This window comes from Grus americana, chromosome 1, assembly GCF_028858705.1.
Source record: "Grus americana isolate bGruAme1 chromosome 1, bGruAme1.mat, whole genome shotgun sequence".
NCBI lineage: Eukaryota > Metazoa > Chordata > Aves > Gruiformes > Gruidae > Grus > Grus americana.
The window spans coordinates 194,877,628-194,897,446 of record NC_072852.1 but is presented as its reverse complement, the minus strand read 5'-3'; the positions used below and the strand labels follow the sequence as shown (position 1 = coordinate 194,897,446).

The 19,819-nt window shown below is 39.2% G+C and overlaps 1 protein-coding gene across 9 annotated transcripts in view; it reads right to left on the bottom strand.

Annotated features, from left to right (window-relative positions):
* N4BP2L2 (NEDD4 binding protein 2 like 2) overlaps positions 1–19,819 on the bottom strand; it is a 49,530-nt gene continuing 29,711 nt past the window's right edge. For 8 of the 9 annotated variants that reach the window (XM_054825766.1, XM_054825706.1, XM_054825714.1 and 5 more), the window contains 5 exons: positions 9,010–10,811; positions 6,482–6,567; positions 5,773–5,818; positions 4,634–4,826; positions 1–190 (listed from right to left, as the gene is read on the bottom strand). In XM_054825766.1, the coding sequence (XP_054681741.1) occupies positions 4,666–4,826; positions 5,773–5,818; positions 6,482–6,567; positions 9,010–10,811 (2,095 nt within the window). In that variant the 3' untranslated portion in view covers positions 1–190; positions 4,634–4,665. The remainder of the gene's footprint in view (positions 191–4,633; positions 4,827–5,772; positions 5,819–6,481; positions 6,568–9,009; positions 10,812–19,819) is intronic. The other variant, XR_008577165.1, reaches the window with a different exon arrangement.

Genomic DNA, 19,819 nt, shown 5'->3' with positions numbered 1-19,819 from the left:
TCAATTTTGATTTTTATTACATGGACAGAGAGGTTGATATTGGGGGGCTGTGGGAGGGTGAGGGGGAAAGATGGCAAAAGATTCACACCAGAAATCTACAGCGGTTACTTTCTTCCAGGTTGTTTCTCACATTTAAAATCCTTGGTGGCCAACTGAAGTCCTTCCATGGTGGAATCAAAGTCAGAAGTTTCTGAAATTAAAAAAAAAAAAAGAGAGATTCTGCTGAAATACCACAACAGCGCAGACTATAGAAAGAGAACCATCAGCACAACCTGATGGTTACTCTCTTCTGAGAGCTCCAGAAACACTGTTCTGGGCAGCTCTTACGCCCCCTGGTAATTATGCTCTCTGCTTACGTAAATTTATTTTAGGCCAGGTTTTCCTGGTAAGCACTGTAAAAGGCAGGTGAGGTTTTCTGGTCATAATTCTGTACACTTTTTCATGCTTCATTTTGTTTAAAATTAGTGCTTAAATGTCAAAGGATAGAGAAAATATTTTTTTATTATCATCGTACCAAAGTAGCAAATGGAAGAGGTTTGGCCGTGGGATGGTATTTCCAGTGACACTACTGGACGACTGCTTTAGTTTGCTTTGTTGTCTTTCAGATTATCTTTCTCATGCTAGCCGAAAGGCAGTCCTGCCCGGCCCAGCTATACGTTCCTGCTCCTTTACCCCTGTCCTGCTGGTTGCACGGCGCTCGGACAATTTGTTTCATCTTGATGGTCCAGCATGAAAACTTTTTGGATGCCTTTATGGATTGGATGATAGAGCTGAACTGCCTCACTCTCTGGCTGCGTCCAGCAAAGGGAAGTGACGGGAATAGCATGGCCAGGGGAAGGAGGACACACGTCATCAAGAGATTTCTCTCATCAAAACCACAACCCTAGTGGGCTATGGTGGAGGAAATGTTCCTGCAGGGAGTTACCGCAAAGTGACCTCTACGCTTCAAAACCAAACATGCAGATTTTATTCTGCAGTAGCCCTGCAGTTAAATGCTTAAACCGACATCAGGTTTTGTCGTCTTGTTCCACATTTGTAAACCATCTGGCACTCAGGAGTCCTGGTGTAAGGAGAACTTCTAGGCACTGAAATACTGCTGCTTTCACTGATCTCAGCATTTTTTAATTTTTTAATTTGGGATCTCTTGCTTAACCTCCAGAACAAATACTGATGTGCTGCCAATGCTGCAATAAGGAGCTCTCACAACAACTTGAGATTAACTCCGTGCTTTCACAGAGGAACACCACCACTGTTCACTGTCCCATTTGAATAAACGCACCCTTTCACAACACGAATACAGAAGCATGATCATCTGGCTAACAGATAAAGTTGTACTTGGCCAGTAATGCTTAGTTTAGTCTCAAATCTAAAGGGACTGAAATGATCGTATTAGCTCTCCATTTATTTTCTATGATTTAAAAAGCTTTTGATAAGAATGCTTCAGTTTTCTTACTTTTTCCCCCGCCCCCCGACATTTGATGAAATCAAATCCATTTCAACATTTATAGTTGTTCACTTGAGCAGTTTTACAGCCTCTCCAGGACATCATTCTTGGCAAGTCTGCTTTAATCAGCAACCAGAAAAGAATGATTTGGTGGTGAGGAAAGACGACCTAATCTCTCAAAATCAGTGGCACCACTGACCAGAAAAACTCACCTGCCCTTTACAGCACTTACACATCCAGATCTCACAGGACCGCTAAAATACCTATGTGGGGTCTGGCCGGGGGGCTGTGTTACCCAGTATCCTGTGCCTGACAGCGAGCACGAGTCGACTGAAAACCCTAAAAGATGCTTTTTGATTTTTTTTTTTTATTTTCACATACTTTTTAATATTTTTTTTGACATCCTAACATTTGATTAAGTTTAAAAGCAGCCTGTCATCTGAAGGTATGGTTGCACAATATGTGGTCCCCTGGTATCGGAGCCGACTGCCACCCAAGCAGGGAGCTCTGTACGTCCTCTCCCTTGCATCTGCAGCAGCACGGCCCCATCTGCTCCCGGCCCCCAGCTTCGGCACTGAGTTGCACCCTACACAAGTTTATCTAAATTCGCCAGCCCAGCAGAAAACTATCCATTTGTTTCCTGTGGGGTTAACGAGTTAAATTACCACCTTTATGTCAGCCAGCGAGTGAGTGCTGGAGCTGATAACCAGGGTGGGGCCGGGAGGAAGGGCACTTTCTGCTTTTGGCAGCAGCGAGAGCCATCACACCAGCTCGGCCAGGGGCAGCAGACCACAGCTCCAGAGCAGCCTAAACCCACCCAGCCTCTGGTGTCTCATCCTCTGCCTCCAACAGCCATCAGGACTTTCCCTGACTCATTTCAGATGTTGAGCTAAAAAAACCCAAACGAACCCACAACCAAAACCCCAGGAAAACCCCCAACTAACTTCCCTCCTCCTCCCAGTGCAAAGCCCTAACCAGCTTAGCACTCCCGAGTCAAAGGCTTTGCTGAGCACCGATGCTGCTGCAAGGAGGATGGGACCATGCGGCCAGGACCAGGGCAATCAATCACCCGTTCCATATGCTTCATCTGCCAGCTGGGACCTCCAACTTAAGCACGCCACCTCGGCACAGATCTTCATGACCAAGTCCTTCTGCACAAAGAGTGAAATGCGTGTTTGTTTTTTTTTTTTTTTTTAGAAACCAAACACTGATGGGGAGTCTTCTTTCATGGCAAAGTACGCATTGCTTTAATTCTATATTCCCTAGAACTAACCCAAGCCGGCGCAGTAGAGTATTAGACTGCAAGGTCACAAACTGGGATGTAATGACGTCTCGTTTCAGACCAGCCGCCAGTGGTTGGCTTGCAAACGCACAGGGCTGTGGATCGCTCCTGCTGCGCTTGCGACAAGCAGGAAAGGAAGGCTGAAACAATTTTGGGAGTAGCATGGCAGACAGAAAAAGGGTGTAAATCTAAGGGAAAAAAACCAGTTTGTTGAATTCAGCAACCAGATAAAAGTATTGACAATAAGGCAGAACAATCTGTTAGCATATGTCTTTCTCTTTTGAAGTACACAAAGAAAAAAAACAATCAATTTCCCAGTTAATCATCATTTTCTTTGGGGAAAAGAGCAGAGCTCTCTAGGGTTTCTTCTTTAACATAAAAACATTTTATTCAATAAACCTGGACATTTCTGGGTAGTAGCTTAGGTTATGAATCCACAAAGATGGCCAGTCGGTATCATAAGCAAAAATCTTGCCTGTGGAGTGTTCACATTTGCAATATTATAAGTAACTTATAAAAAATTGTGGCTGACAGTATTTGATGAAATTTTTTTTTATTTTCTCACAAAATGTTTTAGTATTTGATTATGTAAGAGGACAATACCGCTACCAGATGTTCTTGATTTTATTCATAATCTGTGCTGACAGCACCTTGTGAGCCCAGTGTTATCTGCACTGTGTGGTTCAGAGAGATTCCCCTCACCTTCCTACATCGGTAGTTGGCACAGGCTAATCAGCAAATGACCTGCAACATCATTTTTGTCATCAATGATATAAAAATGCATATAATCAAATCAACCCCCATTCAAGAGGTTTCAATTCCAACCCAAACTATTCAACTACTTTACTTCTGTCATGAACTTCCACTGTGAAAATTAAGAAACCTAAAACATCAACTACTCCTTTTAGAAGTGTCCCAGCACAGCGCGTGTCCTCCTCTTTGATGATTCCTCCAGCCGTCGACTTGTGCTTGTGTCAGGCACGGGACACGTGGATGATATTCCAGCGGTCCTGTCAGGTCTGGATGGGAACAATTTAAGCCTCTGGATCTAGATTTTTTTTCTGGCTCAATTTGCCCATGGTGCAAGTTATTCTATTTCTATGTACCTCAGTTTCCTTATTTTAAAACTACGTTTTCCACTTTGGAAACTAAAAACTGATGGAAAACTATATGGAAGTTAAGGTAGTGTTTTGCAGCTGGATGCAAAAGTCCTTCCTTCTTATCATAGTCTACCTAAAATATCTCTCATAAACAAACTGAAAAAACTTTGCCAACCTACCAAAGGGTTCAAAAAGTCACAAGACAAGCATGAACACGATAGCGTACTTTCTAATACTCAGTAGCCCACTTTGTCATACCGAATGAAAACATTCATGAAAAATTAACACTTTAATACATGGAGCCCTATCGCGACCTCCTGCTGCCGATTCTCCACTGAAAAGCAGAACTGCCACGTTTTCATAACTTAGTGAGGTACTGCTTTAGCTTTATTGTCCAGACAGTGCTCTTCATAATTAGACCCTTAACACGGCATTGCTCTCCATCCTGAACAGATGAAGAAAATAGCACCGAGATGTCATGACTCACTACAGATCACCGCAGTAATTAAACTGGGATTAAAGTCCAGCTCTTAGGCACCCTACGCTACTGCTTTCACTTCACCAGGCAGGTTTTAGATTTATTTTTTTAAATAATATGGCTTTAATAACAAAATGCTGCCCTTCTCTTTCCCCAGCTCAACATTAAGAAAACCCAACAACCCTCATACCTACCCTGAAGAAAAAAAAAAAAAAAGTCAAGTTGAGTGATAGTAAACACACCTTAAAAATTATAACAAACAATGTTCTTTAGATGTTTGGTCAAATATCATACAAGAATGAAACGCATTCACAAGTGCAACTGATTACCTTTTCCTTCATGCAGAATTTAAGATGGTCAATCATGACTGATGAAACACAGCATCCAGACAGCCAGCGCTTGCGCAGGTCACAATGTTCTCCTCTATCACCCCTTGAAGCAGCTCCAGTTCTGGAAGTGTTTCAGAAGAGTCTTGGTTCTCTTGGCCATTTTTATTTAGATCTTCAAGACCAATAATACCATCTGAAAAATAAACAAATTACAAACTGCAGCCAAAACCACCTGAAATGATCTAATTATCTTATATAGTCTATAATTTATATTAGCTCAGAATAGAGTATTTCTAGAACAAGCTTTCATTTCATCAAAATACTCTTGATTTTGCCTCCTAAACAGCCTACAAAATAAATTATGTTTTTCACGTTTGTCTCTCACAGGGAAAGAGTGAGAGTGCGTGTGTGTATATATGTATTTTTTCCTACTCTTATGCTTCCCCTTAGCTCTCCTAGAGCATCCTTTTCTCTCTTTTAAAAAGGAGAAACTCCTCTCCTATTTCAGACATCAAATCCTATCAGCCTCCAGGGAGCTACTATTGTGTATTTTTAATCCCATATTATGGAACTTGTGAAATTATACTAAATTAATATGGAAATCATGGGAAAAGACAACACACAATCTTATCCCATAACCTCCACACTGCAGGAATTAATGCATGCAGAAGTCCAGAGCTTCCCATGGACCCCGATATCTCTTGCTGCTCTAGTGTGTGACCTATTATTTTTCTGGAAATTTTGAGTGATCATTAAGTTTAATTAAGTTGAAGATGCTCAACCTTTCAGAGAAATAGTCTAAAGAAAGCCTTATTCATGCTAAATGTCCTTCTGATCTGGAAAGGGTAAACTTGAGCTAGGTATTGGATTAATTCCATATAGGAAACTTTAAAAGGCAAGGAATTTCAGCACTTGGATCAGGAAACGCAAAGTGATGATTCACAGCAACCACAGCTCTGCCATACTATGTACACAATCAACGGAGGCACAAATTCATTTCTCACATCCCAGCGCTTTTGTACAAAGAGGAGTGTTATCACTCACTTATGCTGAAAACCTTCGACGCACTTCAGCATTAACTATTTTCTCTTCTGAACAGAACTATTTCATATAGTTTTTGTATCACAGAATACACTCACCAGTCAAGGTGTTTCCATTCTGCAATCCGTTTGTTTTCTGTTTTTCCTAAAATAGATAATAATAGTCCAGAGAAAAGAAGAAAGTATGTGACAAGAGATTTTGTTATTTTGGGAAAGAACAAGGTTCATGCTCTATTTTATAATTACTATTTCATTGTATTTACAGGATTTTCCTCCTTTCCACTACCAGACACTACAGTGCTCCTTAAATAAAAACGAACCTTCACAAAGCAACAGCCACAGTGGGGGAAAAAAAAATTTCTAAGATAACACTTTCTAACTAGACAAGGAGAATTAATTTGCCGTCAGTCTTTGTAGAAGTAGCTACAGGTAGTGGAGGATGAAATTTGCTCAGATGATGGGAGAAAACCATAAGAAGGAAAACAACTGGATGATGGTAGGTTGTACTTAATGAACAGAGGCCAGGTCAGGACACAAGTATCAAGGAAAAGGTTTGGTTTCCTTTTTTTCCTCCAACTATTTTGTATACATTTCTGAAGTTGATCTTTCAAAAGCAGAATCCTACCATGGCCTCCAGGTGGTTCTGGAAATATTCAGAAGAGTACATAAAACGTCCATCTCCTCATTGTGGGTATTAAAAACCAAATCAAATTTACTAGCAAAGAACATCATCTTGCTTATGAACTGAAGAATTCCTCTTTACACCTGGAATATTGGAAAGCCTTCTGAAATCCCCTAAAATTCGTACCTCCACAGAGGTCTTCCACAGTAAATAGATCATCTTTGAAACTTTCCAGTCAAGAGGAACTATATAATCATCTGGCAACAAGGATTCTGCAGAAGAAAATATTTTTTGCAGTTGAGTGTTCAGATCTCTCCATAGCCAAAATATATCACTGAATTACAATTTTTGCACACATTATATATATATAGACTTTAAAAAAAAATCAGCAGATATTTAAATGAGCCAGCAGCAAAGTCAGAATTAGGTTTTCTAGAATCTAAGGCCAGTACATTGGAGGGGGAGGAGGGGGAAGGAAATTTGAGTTTGGTTTCTTTTTCTTTCTTTTTTTTTTGGCTAAAGCTTTCCTACTATACTTTTCTTTCCCCCACATACTCCCCCGAAATGAGGCACAAACAAGAAAAACAGAAAGCTTTCAGCTCCTAAATTAAACAAAATGCAACTTAAATATCAGCCTTTAAATTTTAAAATATCTAATTATAGGAATTTGTGCAATATCACTAAAGAAATTACTTTCTAAAATGTTTTAACTCTAACCCTGTTTAAAAGAAGCTGAAGAGAGATTCTTTGTAGGAAAACAGTCTAAAATATGTTCTATGCTTATATGAGAATCATACAAGCAAGTCAGTCAAGTAAATCTTTTATTTATAGATAACTAAAGACATTTATTTACCAAAGATTTCCCATCCAAAATAATTTCAATAAAAATTGACTGCAATTGCCAGAGTTGTAAAATACTACAGCTCAAATGTGTACATGAATAAATAGTAGCCTATCGATATATATAATAGGTCACAAAAAAGCACAAGAATTAATTTAAATTGTAGGAAAATTATAGTCAAATGAGAACGCGGCCAGCCTTCTGCAGACAGCAGGCACAATTTTGACAGGGAAAACCCCAACAAACAGCAACCACAAGCTTGCAGGGCTTCGGAGAGATATGGGGGGGGGGGGGTTTCTATTTCTTAAAGGTTATTTCCAAAGGAAACTCATCTAAACACCAGAGAATTTCACCTGTTACTGACCCAGAGAAGAACGACATTTGGTTCACTAACCTATCGAGAGTTTCTGAATGCCTGTTTTTCCTTTTTTTCCTGGAAGATCCCTGTTTTCAAGTCATGGCCAACTCCCTCTAAGATGATGAAATTTAAGATCACAGATATGAAGACTCGCCAAGTTTGGAGGAGAAAAATATTTTACATGTAGTAGTTGAGGACATCAGCCTTATTCTCTGCTCTGTTTCAGCTCTGTATGGCAAGTTCTTTGGTGCGCGGTGCCAGATTTAGACAAAGCAGCGCTGCAGGTCCTTTGGGGACCAAGCCCAGCAACGCTGCCAGTGCTTTGCGTCACTGTTCTGGCAGGTAGCATTGCCAACAACTTTTACAATAAAACCAAAGAATCCTGAGGTCAGTTTGGGCAGATAAACAGTCATAAGCTGCTCCTCAGTTATCTTAACATTTTCATAGGAAATACATGCTTAACTTTAAATTCTACTGAAACAAACAGGCATAAAGGTCTATGTGCTGAAAAACTGGTCCGTCGTTTTTAATCCTATTTGTTGGCCAGATAAAAGTTACTGTTTCTCCACTGACTGAATTTGGACCAAAGAAGTTGCAGACCTTTATGCACAGGGAACTCGGCTCTTTCAGCAGGTGTGTACACAGCACCGCGTCCTAGGGTGATGTCCAAACGAACATCTGTTGTTGCTGCTGGCTACAGCTCCGTAGGGTTACGTTAGCCCATAGTAAATTTGGAAATCATGGTTGCCACACACAACTCCTTTGAGGACTGATCATCATACTTCTAACTGCTAACTTAAAATGATTAAACTGAAAGTACAAAAATATGACAATTGGAGCTCTGGAAGCATACAACACTGTGACACTTCCTAATCATGCATGACTAAAAAAGTATTCACTGTCAGAAAACGCATCTTCTAAGTTTTATATTCTATTTCCAATTAAATTAGATTTTGGGAAAGATTTTCAACAGTAACTAAGCCACAGAAGAGTGGATGAAAACTTTACTAAATTAAGAAAAAAGGAATGCGAGTATATTAACCATGTGGAATATAAAACCAAACATGCAACCTTTATGTAAGAGCCCACATTTTATACCATGATTTCATTTAGTTTTGCAATCAACACAGTAAAGTCTTCCTCAGTGGGATATATTAAAACTTTAAACCTAAAGCGTGAAGCTCTTGCTGAAGTTAGTAAGCCTTTGTTACTAAAAAGCCTGCAAATATGAGGCCAAACCAAACAGCACCTTTGACAGAGACTGAAGAAGATTCTAGGTAAAAAAATATAAAATAATCACCAAAGCAGCAGTGATTCCTTTCAATAGGATTAATGTTTGACTAATTGGCACCTGCAATAAAAATGAGTACTTAATCATAGTTTTTTTTGTGGGTTTTTTGATTATTTGTGGTTGGGGGGGTGGGGGTGGGTTTTGGGGGGTTTGGGTTGTGTGTGGGTTTTGGTGTTGTGTTTTGGGTTTTTTTACCAACGTAGGAGTAGTAAGAAGAGTATTACCTAGTGGAAGACCAGGAGAACCAAAGAGCTGCACAAGTTGAAAAGCAAATCCTAATGATAAGGGAAGTCCCAGAAAACTATGGTTCATATTCACATCTTGATTATCTTCAAGTTGTGAGGCCTCTGCTGGCTCAGGGTCATCTGCTTCGTGCACATTTTCACCGCAGGTTGCCAATATACTAGAATCTTCTGGATATTCAGAAAAAACTTTAACGGAAGACAAAATATCTGGTCGGCTACTTGTAACCTCTGAAGAAACCTGTTCACTCTCATCCTCTCTCTTATCAACAACCTGTTGTTGCTTAAGAGTTCTAGCTTGTTCCTCCTTTGTCCCGGAAACTACACAATCCCTGCAGGAGTGTTTTGGCATAGGAGAGGATTGTCCGGAATGAACGTAAGAAATACCACGTAACAGAGCATCTGCATCTGGCGCGTGTAAGGAATAGGTTGCCTCAGTGCCACTGTAAGGTGCAGAATATTCCTGCAATGCACGGTCCTGTTCATACTCCTCTCCACAGTCCTTGCTTAGAAAGCTCTTTTGTCCCACTTTCAAAACACTTTTTTGAAGAACATCACTTTTTATCGGGACTTTCTTCCCCCTCTCTGTACTACCAACAATCTGTCTTGGTAGATTAAACTTTGGTGCTAAGTTGACAATTCTTCTGTATCGTCTCCTCTTCGATGTCATTGGTGCAGCTGCAGCATTTCTTGGAACATTTACTTCACTCAAACACTTTACGGAGGTGGCCCTGGCTTCCACAGGGGAATCAAGGAGCACTTCAGCTGGAGATGCCAACAGACCAGTGCTTATTACGTTGCCAGCCTCCTCAGTTACTGTTACCTGATGGTTTTCCTTGACCAACCCTTCATCTGACCGATAGCAGTTTAGCTCTGTTGAACTGTTCGTATGAGTCTGTTTAGGTTTCCTCATTTTGGGGGGTCTTTGTTCACCTACAGATTTATCCTCAGACCAAGAAGACAGAGAAACTTGTGTATCGAAGCCCAGCTGTAATTCCTCAGCAGGTAAATTAATTGAAAAAAAAGCCCAGGCATTAGAGCAATTCTCTTCTGTTTTTAATGCACCTTTGTCCTCTGTGTTATTATCAGGCATGCTTGAATTGTAACACCAAGAGATTTCTTTTTCTTCACCGTTTAAACTTAATGGCTTAGCTTCCACGTCAGGTTCCTGTGTAATTTGATACGATCCCAGGTTTTTTTCTGCGCTTAACAGTGGCGTGTTATAATCTTCAGAGATGCCTTCCGTTTCCTGGATGGAATTTTTATCATTGCTTAATTTTAGTAAACTGCTTCTGCAAAGATTTTCTTTGTGCCTTTGATTTGTTTCCTCATCATCAAATGCATTTTTGGTTAGGTTTTCAGTAGAAAAAGGCTTTACATCTATTAGAAGCGAACTGTCGCTTTCTACAGGCAGTTCATTTTTCAATGCACTGTTTGACATCGTTGAGACCTCAGACACAGCGACAGAAAACCTTCCTCTTGAAACCACTGGAGCTTCTTTTAGGTTTTCATCATCACCATTAGGCTGCTCTTCACCAACTGTTACAGGATCCTCTGGACCTTCACTGAACGTACACAATGATTTGCTGTTTTCTTCTTCCGAATCATCCGCTTCACTTTCTGATGTGTCCTGGTCATCTGGAATTGGGTGATGAGCTGCTCCACCTAACATTTTCTTCGTAAGTTCTTTATGATTGCCTTTCATTTTTTTGTTTCTTTTTCGCTTTTTCTTCTGCTTTGCTTTTGTCAACACCGGCCCAGAGTTCTTCTTTAAAATTTTCTCCCTATGTGAAAATAAAAAAAAATTAAATGTAAAAAAATGTATTTCAGTAATAACGTATTTGTGGTGTTCAATTTGAAGAACAGGTACTTTATGTTAATATGATGATCAAACACAGACCATCTGGCTTTTTAAATAGATAAAATATCAAATAAAACCTTCTATTGATTAAACGACTGTATACCTTACAATTCAGAACAATCTTGAACGTTTTAATCCAATTTAAATAAACATAGTTGCCATCTCATTAACTTAGCTTTACAAAAAGTATCATAAATCATTGCAAGACCCAACAACGTGTTTCTGGACATCTTTCTAAATTATGTTTGAATAATAGATACTAAAGAGCTACTGCTATTCTGAAATGTCATTAAGTGTCATCCTGAGCAGAAAGGTACTAAGTGGAGCAAGTAGTAAGAAAATTTCACCTATTAAGATTAAATGGACTATAGTTAGGTATGCTGGACTCGAATTCAAAACATACTAACCAAAAATCTGAATAACATAAAGGTACAGTGACTATAGCAACTCTGATATTTACAGCTTAATATATTATGTATGGATGCATACATATTTGGAAAAAAATATTTCATATTAGCAACAAAATAATACACTACAGAAAAAATAACACAGTTGTAGGCAGTTATTTACAATTAATTTTGTAGCTTTTTTCAGAATGTCTAATTTTTTTTTTTTTGGCCTGCTTTTCTCATCACATTTAACAGATAACAGCCTTAACAGCGACTTTTCTGAAATCCTCATGTTAGCTTGTCAGCCAGCTAACCCTGAAATGGACACATGTGAGAAAAATCTAGTCCAGAAATCTAACTGCTCCCTACGCAGCTCTTCAGAGAGAGATGAGATTTTCAAAGCTAAGTTTGACTGATAAATCTTTGTATTGAAGATCTGCTCCTTTGCTGTAAGTCTTTGCTTTTCTGTAACCCTTTGTTCCAAATGGTACTTCACACAACACACTAAAGCAAAGAAGTAGCTAGAAGAGTTACAGGGTAAAATTAGTCATTTTCTGGGCATTCCTATATAACATAAGCTGGTTTAAGTGCTGGATTCTGAAATTCTTAAGAGAGAAACAGAAAAAAAAAAAAAAAGGGGTGACTCTGCATGCAGAAAGCAAGCCAGAGTCACTAGTAGGCAACCTGGAACCTAAGAGTCACCCATGGAAACCTATCCTTGCCCTTCATTCATTCTCAAATTTACTCACTGTTAGTCTCATATATATTCTTTCTAATTTGAAAGCAAACCCTCCTAATTCTCTGAGTGTGAAGCTCATCTGCAGCTTTCTTGGCCTCAGTATAGCCACAAAGTCACTTGACTGGAACAGGATTCAAAAGTCTCGGTGCCTTGACATTGCTGCAACAAGCACTATCGATCTCCGAGAAGATCTTGCTGGAAAGCACACAAATTTTATTGCCCCGTAATAGCATCCATGCCCCCTATGACATCCTACTAAGAAATGGGATTTCCTTCAAAAGCTGGCATTTAAGTCCACGAGGTGCTTTCCTCTGAGTAATAAAAACTGACTTCCCCTTTTCCAAATCAGTGTATTTTCAATACAGTGCCCTATGGCTTAAGTGCAGATGTCTGTACTGCAGATTCTTGAAGTTAGCCAAGACAAATTCCACCCCAAATTCTGCTCAGAATACATTCCCTAGTCAGCAACATCTCCTTTCTCCCCAAAAAAGAGACAGGGGATGCCAAAGTTTTAGGATTGAATAGATGTTATTTGTCTATTGAATTAAATTAAGAGTGAAGCATCTGCAATGGTAGCTGGAGAGATTACTTTCTTACGTATAACCCAGATTTGCAGAAATCACATACCAATCACAGACTATGGCTTAAATCCTGACATTAACTTCCTTCTTTGGTGATAAAAAGTCATGACTTTAAAGTGGGTTTAGAAGAGGAAGTTCTCTGAAATTTTCAGAAGCAGAAAACCCTTTACCAGTGAAACAGAAAATAATGTCCCATTTTTAATTGTTTTTAATGGAGTGGGGAATAAAACATCGACCTGTGCACCAATTTCAAGAAAAATTGATACCTAAAGGCCCTTGTGCTGCCATAAATCTGCAGGAATGACAACCAAACTGCCAATGTCAGCACTGGCACAGGAAAGGAATGGGCTTCTCCAGCCTTGGTATGTTGTAACTATACTCTTGCTTACCACTCACTCCTCCCAGGTGTGAATTTGCGCTGCTGCTGCTGGAAGTGAACTTCTCTAATACTGATTCAAGGGTGTTTCTGGTGCCTAACTCCTGACACATCTGACAGAGCTTTCAGGACAATGCTGACAGAAACTTTCTTAGGCTAGGATGGCACACCAAAAGGCATTGAAGAACTTTGCAGAAATAAAGGGGGGAAAAAAAGTCGCAGAGGTCAGCACATTTACTTCCTCTCCTCACCATGAATTCTGAATCAGGAAGGAAACCCACACTGGACAGGGAGTCACTTTGGAATGCAAGAACAGCAGAAATACATCCACCAAATAACGGGAGAAGAACCCAGATGATCCAGAGAAACTAACAGCTATTATTGCATTGAAATTGTTACATGTCAAAATAATAACGAATGCAAACGTTGGTCCAGGTTGATGATTTAGCACCTTCAATAGCGACATTCAACAGTTTATAATAAATTCAACAACTATGTCGTTTCTACGCTTTGGAAACATGGAGGTTTTATAGCAGTTCAGCGAAATTAGTTTACTAAAGGTTTGGATTTCCTAAAGAAAGGACTAAAGTAAAAAAGGAAAGTGATGAACTACTAAATGTAGAATAATAAAAATTATTATTCTTCACTTTTCCAGGCAACTTCTGTTTTCCAACTGATTCTAAGAAATAATGACCCCAAATGCACACTAATGCACCATGATGGCATAGCTGAAAATTTCCAGCTTGGAGTATATATAGTATCATGTTAAGGTTTTGCATTTAATGAAGCAAATTGTCTACTAGTTTTCTTTAGTTTTATCTTAGTTCCTCCTCTTTTCATCCACCTACATGCCTTTCGAGGAATTTTCCGTATTGTAAAACCATATAGCACACAAACACTGAGAAAATTCAAGAACCAGCATGGAGATAGACTTCTCTTCTTTACAGGGGAATTTGCTAGTGAGTTGTTTTTAACCACATACAACACATGCAAAAGGGAAAATAAAAAAAGGTGCCGTTTCAGTTGATATTTAGATTTTACTATATATTATGCATTTTAAAAAAATGGTTAGTAATAAACAGACCTGAAAAAATGGAATAGTATTTTTGTTGAAATAGGAATTCCCTTTCTGTAACACCACTTTGAAACTTCTCAGCCTACGTTCAGACAATATTAAAAGCTTTTTGCCATGACTCTGTTACATGTGACTTCAAGGTTGTAACCTTCATTGAGTCACTGCTCAGATGACGCTCTTTACTGGAGAAACACACACACTCCCATGATTGCCGAGGCAGAACATGCAAAGTAAATAATCTAAAGTTAGTCACATTTTGTTGGAAAACAGCAAAATCAAAAGAGAGTTAGTTATTTGCAGTTGTACAAACTTCAGCTCTAGCATACATCTAAGCTGGTATCTGCTTGGTATCAAAAAAATGCCTGCAGTCACTGCTGTAATGAAATGTAGAGGTACCGATAAATTTAAAAAGCAATTCTATATGACATTTAGCAATGAGGTACATGTTCTTTCAGAAATATACGTTATCATTAATCTCCAAAGTCTCTGGAGCGGGTTTTCAACATCAAAATTATAGCAGAGCAGCTTATATAAAATGGCATTTACTGGGATACACTTCACCTTCTCCACCTGGTAAGACCAAGTGCATTGCTCAATTCCTTGTGACCTAACTTTACTCCAGCAACAAAGAGAAATTGAAGTTACAATTTTGGAATAACAAAAAAAGTCATGGTACCAGCCTTTTTGTTACGTATCCTGCCTTTAATACTGAAATGAGTGATAAAGATCCAGTTCCCCAAAACCAAATAGAATATTGGTATTAAGTAATCAAGCAACTGGAAAAAACCACACGCAAAAATAACTTGTTGGCATTATTGGGTGTCCTGAAAGGTGAAATTCCATTAGACAGCTGAGCATTGAACTTAGCACTTCATTGTTGCTGAAGAAACAGTCTTAGTCATCCTTTCCTACTTTGTTCCAGATGTTGCCCTTGCACTTCCACTACCTGTCTTCTGCTGGGTCTACCACCCTCCTTGTGGGTGGATTTACCCGCCTGAGCATCAAAAGAAAGCAAGTACTCACTTTGTTGTTGAGCTGATTTCACTTGCCAAAGCAAGAAGTAAAGTGACTAGCTAAGACAAAGGAAGTGGTTGGTGGGAGCAAGGTGATTACTTTCAGCAGTAACGTTAGGTCGCCTCACAGCCCATCTTAAGGAAATTCATCATAAATGATTAAAAAAAAATGCTTACATATTACGGTGTTACAAATTAATGCTCCCTGCCCTAAATCAGTAAAGATCCTACTAATTGGATTTGGTCTGAAGTAACTCAGTATTTATTATTCTTTTGTCTCTCAACAGCATTGTCAGTTGTGGTGATATTTAAATACTCGCCTTCATAAAATACGCTATTCTATCACAATGCTCAAGGAGCTACTCCAATTTTTACCATTTCTACAAGATCGAAGTATATACAGTTCCGTGCATTGTATAATCAGCCATCAGACTGTGACAGTCCAGACACAAGTGACATCGATCTAGAGAGTACACAGAATAACATACAATTGGTTTGATCAAAGCATGCCTTTAGCAGCTGTTAATCAAATGCATGGCAAAGTGCAAACACCTTATTTTTCAAAGTGAAAAACCAAGCAACCAAATGAAAAACCCCAACCAACCCACCCCAAGTTCCTGAGGTACTAATAACAGCAATTCAGTTTCAAATGACAGTCCATTCGCTCCACAAGAAGTTTCGAGTGGGGTGACCTGACTGATCTTTGTCCTGCCTGGTTCATGAAAGTCATAAATGTCTTCTGACTGAAAGAGCCAGGCTCCTATTTCAGCTCCTTGGTCATAGAACATGTTGATCAACATTAAGGAAATCAATTCTGAATATACTGATGGGTATATACATACATACACACCAAATACACTTGTGCCCAGTATCAAACATCTACTTCCTGAACAAGTCAAACAACTGAAAAGCTGCTTTCAGCCTCATTTAGGTGCCACAAATATCTCACCTGACACAATTCAAAATTCTAACCAGAAAAGAAAAAAAAAATAAAAATATCGGCAATAGAGGTACTGATGGATGCTAACAGAGAAGAGACACCATTTTCTGTTTGACTGGATTTCTCTCACCATTAAGTATGGCTCAGCAGGTTAAGAAGGAGGAAAAAAAAGGACAAAGTGAAATGCTACAAGTGATCTGAATCTATCTCAAGGCATTATTTACAATATGGAGAAGAAACTGCAGCTTTGTCATTCTCACCCACGAAGGCTCATAGAATCAACTTTCATTTAAATTCTGTCAACGTTTAGTCTTTTGAGGAGAACACGATGGACACAGATGCCAGTGTTATGCACTGGAAGTACAGTATGAATCATCTTGTCACGTTTGATGACATTAGTTCTATTACTTGGATGATACCAGCTCAAGCATGAAGACAACCTGACTGAAATTAATCCAGGCTAGACAAGAAATACACTGCTTTGAGAAGTAGTTTGGAGAAATAGGAACTATAGCAAAATTTGCACTAGTTAATAAAATTTGGTGTAACCTGCTGTGCAGCACTGCTCCCTAATTTTCTATTGATATAAAGACATTTTTATATGAGATTTTAAAGAACACTTTCAAAAATCTGTAACAGGATAGAAAAATCCCACCTTCCCAGACAACAATCAGTCTCAGTTTTTCATTATCTTCTGGACAAACTATAGCACTGCTGCATATGTGGATATGAAGCAATCAGCTCTCACTAAATCGCAGGCACTCAGCAACCCCGGCGCGCACTTTACACACCACATCTTACAAAGCTGGTGGTCCACGTTGAAAACCGTAAAGCGCAGTGGTGAAGATTGGGACTGACCAAACAAACTGCATCACCCACGGCAAACACAAAGCCCATTTGCCCAACGGCCAATTCACAGCTATTGAAAAAACACACAAAACTGTACTGATTACCTTAAAAATCTCAACCTTTTTCTTTCCAAATGAAAAACGGTGTTGCTGTTACAGATATATTGCATAAAGTATATATAATCTAACCAGTTCAAATACAAGACAGTACTAAGTCTGAGTGGATCCTTGGTTTTAAGAGAAGATATGCGTTCAAAAATTAAATTCCGTGAGCCACCTCACAGTCCATTTTTTGGCTCCTCTCCCTTACAATCTGCTGCTTTCAGGCATGTACTCATGCAATTCCACTCGAGAAGCTCTACCCAGGAAAAGGCAGATTTACTGAGGCTGTCATGAGGTTGTGAAAGAAATCATGTCCTAAAATGTGGTCCAGAAATAAGACAGACTTTCCAGACCCTAATTCCTAAAAAATAGCCTCATTGTGTATTTAGGCCATTATAGAGTCTCCTCTTTAAATCAATAAATCGCTATTTTAACCAGAATATAAAGAGAACTACCTACTGTGATCTATCATCATAGGTGGCAGCCAACAAAACAGAATATAGAGGTAAGTACAACAAAAAGGTTTTAAAAGTCAAAATGAGATTTACAGGGTGAGGTGTTGGCCTTTCTTGCCAAGGCACATTCACACACAAAAGAAATGTAAAATGAACTCTGAGGTAAGACACAAGCAAAATCGAGTTGAGAAAAAATATGGGTGGGTGTGTAAGGAAGCAACAGAGGCACAACAAGAGCAGAATGGAATATTTAGAAGTATGTAATAAGCTATTTTCGGTTAGGAAGTTTCAATGAAAGACAACAAACTTTAACTGTATTTAAAATAGCTTCAGTCAAGAAAATTGTAGCAAAGACATGTAATTAAATATCCACCAAAGCACTGACCATAATTCTGGGAACACAAGTATGAGTTTCAAAAATACAACAAGATGCTGCAAACTTAATGAGGCTAAGAAAAGAAGGAATGAAGAAAAATACATTGTATGACAGAAAATATTACTTTCTGCAGAACAAGAAAAAAATTCTAAAGGACGACCTCGGGGAAGGGGAAACATGTATATCAGTTTTTAAATCATCATCAGTTTGAACTGAGGCATAAAAAACCCCCAAAGAGTAAGGTGTAGCTCTCCACACAAGTTTATAGTTCAGGAAAGAAAAGGGAAGGGGGAGATGGATCCCGAGTTATGAAGACAACTGAGGTAACACCACACAGGACTGAGACAGATCAGGCAGATGAGAAAGATGCAGTTCAAGAATAAGAGAAAAGGGGGGGGGAAGTTGCAAGAGGAAAACAGTAAAGGAAACAATATCAGTTAATATTAAGTAACCAGCCTCTAACCTAGATTATAGCAACAGTACAATTCAAATACTCGTAACTGCAGACAATGTTGCTGTGCAGAACATCTGCTCCAAGTATTGCGCTCATTCTATGCATCTCAAATGAAATATTGAGAGCTATATAGCATTGAATTATAATGCGCGTTCTCTGGAAGGTATTACACCTTTTTCAACAAATCTCAGTACTTTGTCATACTGGCATCCAACTTTTACTTACTCTTTCTTTGTACTACTCTCTGGCATTAACTCATTGCCCCTTTTAAACATTTTTCATCAAGAGGACTTGAGATACACCAAAGCCATGATGAATTACCCCTTAAAGATGATTACTTTTTACAAAACAGCCCTGTATTATTCCTAGAACGCTGGGGATGAACAGATGCAGAAAACAGTCTTGCAATTCTGCAATGTACGAAGTGTCAACAGAAGTCTGTCTATAGACAGACAATAAAAAACTACTTTAAACAAACACTAATATAATGCCAGTATTTTCTAAGTCTGGAAAAACAGTACAACTAACAAGGGACAAATGGTCATGGGCACTGCCTGAGGGAGAAAAAAGGGGATCAGCTAAAGGTGTTGTCAGGAACTTGTGAGCAACTCTGTCAATACAGTCATGAAGCAAAACAACCAGAATAAATGGTACAGCCAGTTTTGCTCCTAGAGTTAAAGCCAGAAACTTAGTAGCCATCTGAGAATTAGAGAATGATGGACTGCTCTATTAATGCAAGCCTGCATCTGACACCTGAAACCAGGCAGCAATTCTGTTAGTGATTTAAGCGTCTTCTCTGATAGAGGAGAGCTAACTTTCGATACTCTGGACACTGCTCTCACTATAGCCGTTAGAATAGAATAATTTATCTCAGAAAGGGCATCTGGAGATCATATGGTCCAACCTCTGCTCAAAACAATACCAAGCAAGATCTTGCCGTTCGTTGCCTTGCCCAGACAAGTTTTGAATACTCCGAGGACGGAGATTACACACCCTAACATCTAACTGGAATTTCCCACATTGCAACCTCTACTCATTGCTTCTCATGTAAGAGGAGGCCGGCTCCACCTTTATACCCTCCCATTCAGCAGGCGAAGAGAGCATTAAGCTGCCTTAGCCATGGCCTTCTCTTAAGGCCGAACAATACGTTTCTCCCAGTCTCTCCTTGTACATGATGTGCTCCAGGCCTTGACCGCTCTGATCAACTCACTCCAATATGTCACATCTTACTTGTGCCAGCGAGCTCAAAGCTTGACATGCTCAACAAAGGCTCAACAAAGCAGCCCAGGCGTAAGACCAACTCATTTAATCTCTTTACAGCTCAATTTCCTACCGAGCAGTAGCAAGTTAAACCACAGTTAGCTATCTTTACTCGGAATAAAACCTCTCCTCAAGACCTCGGATCAAAAAGGGCAGCATTACAGACATAATCCAAATATTCATTATTAGAAACAAGAACTCAGTCTAGACTGCTGGAACAAAACAGAAACAGCATGAAACACAATGCTCTGACTGTGCCTTCTGCATACATAGAATTCCATTTCTACTCCTATATATAATGCAGTTTTGCTGCACAGCCATAA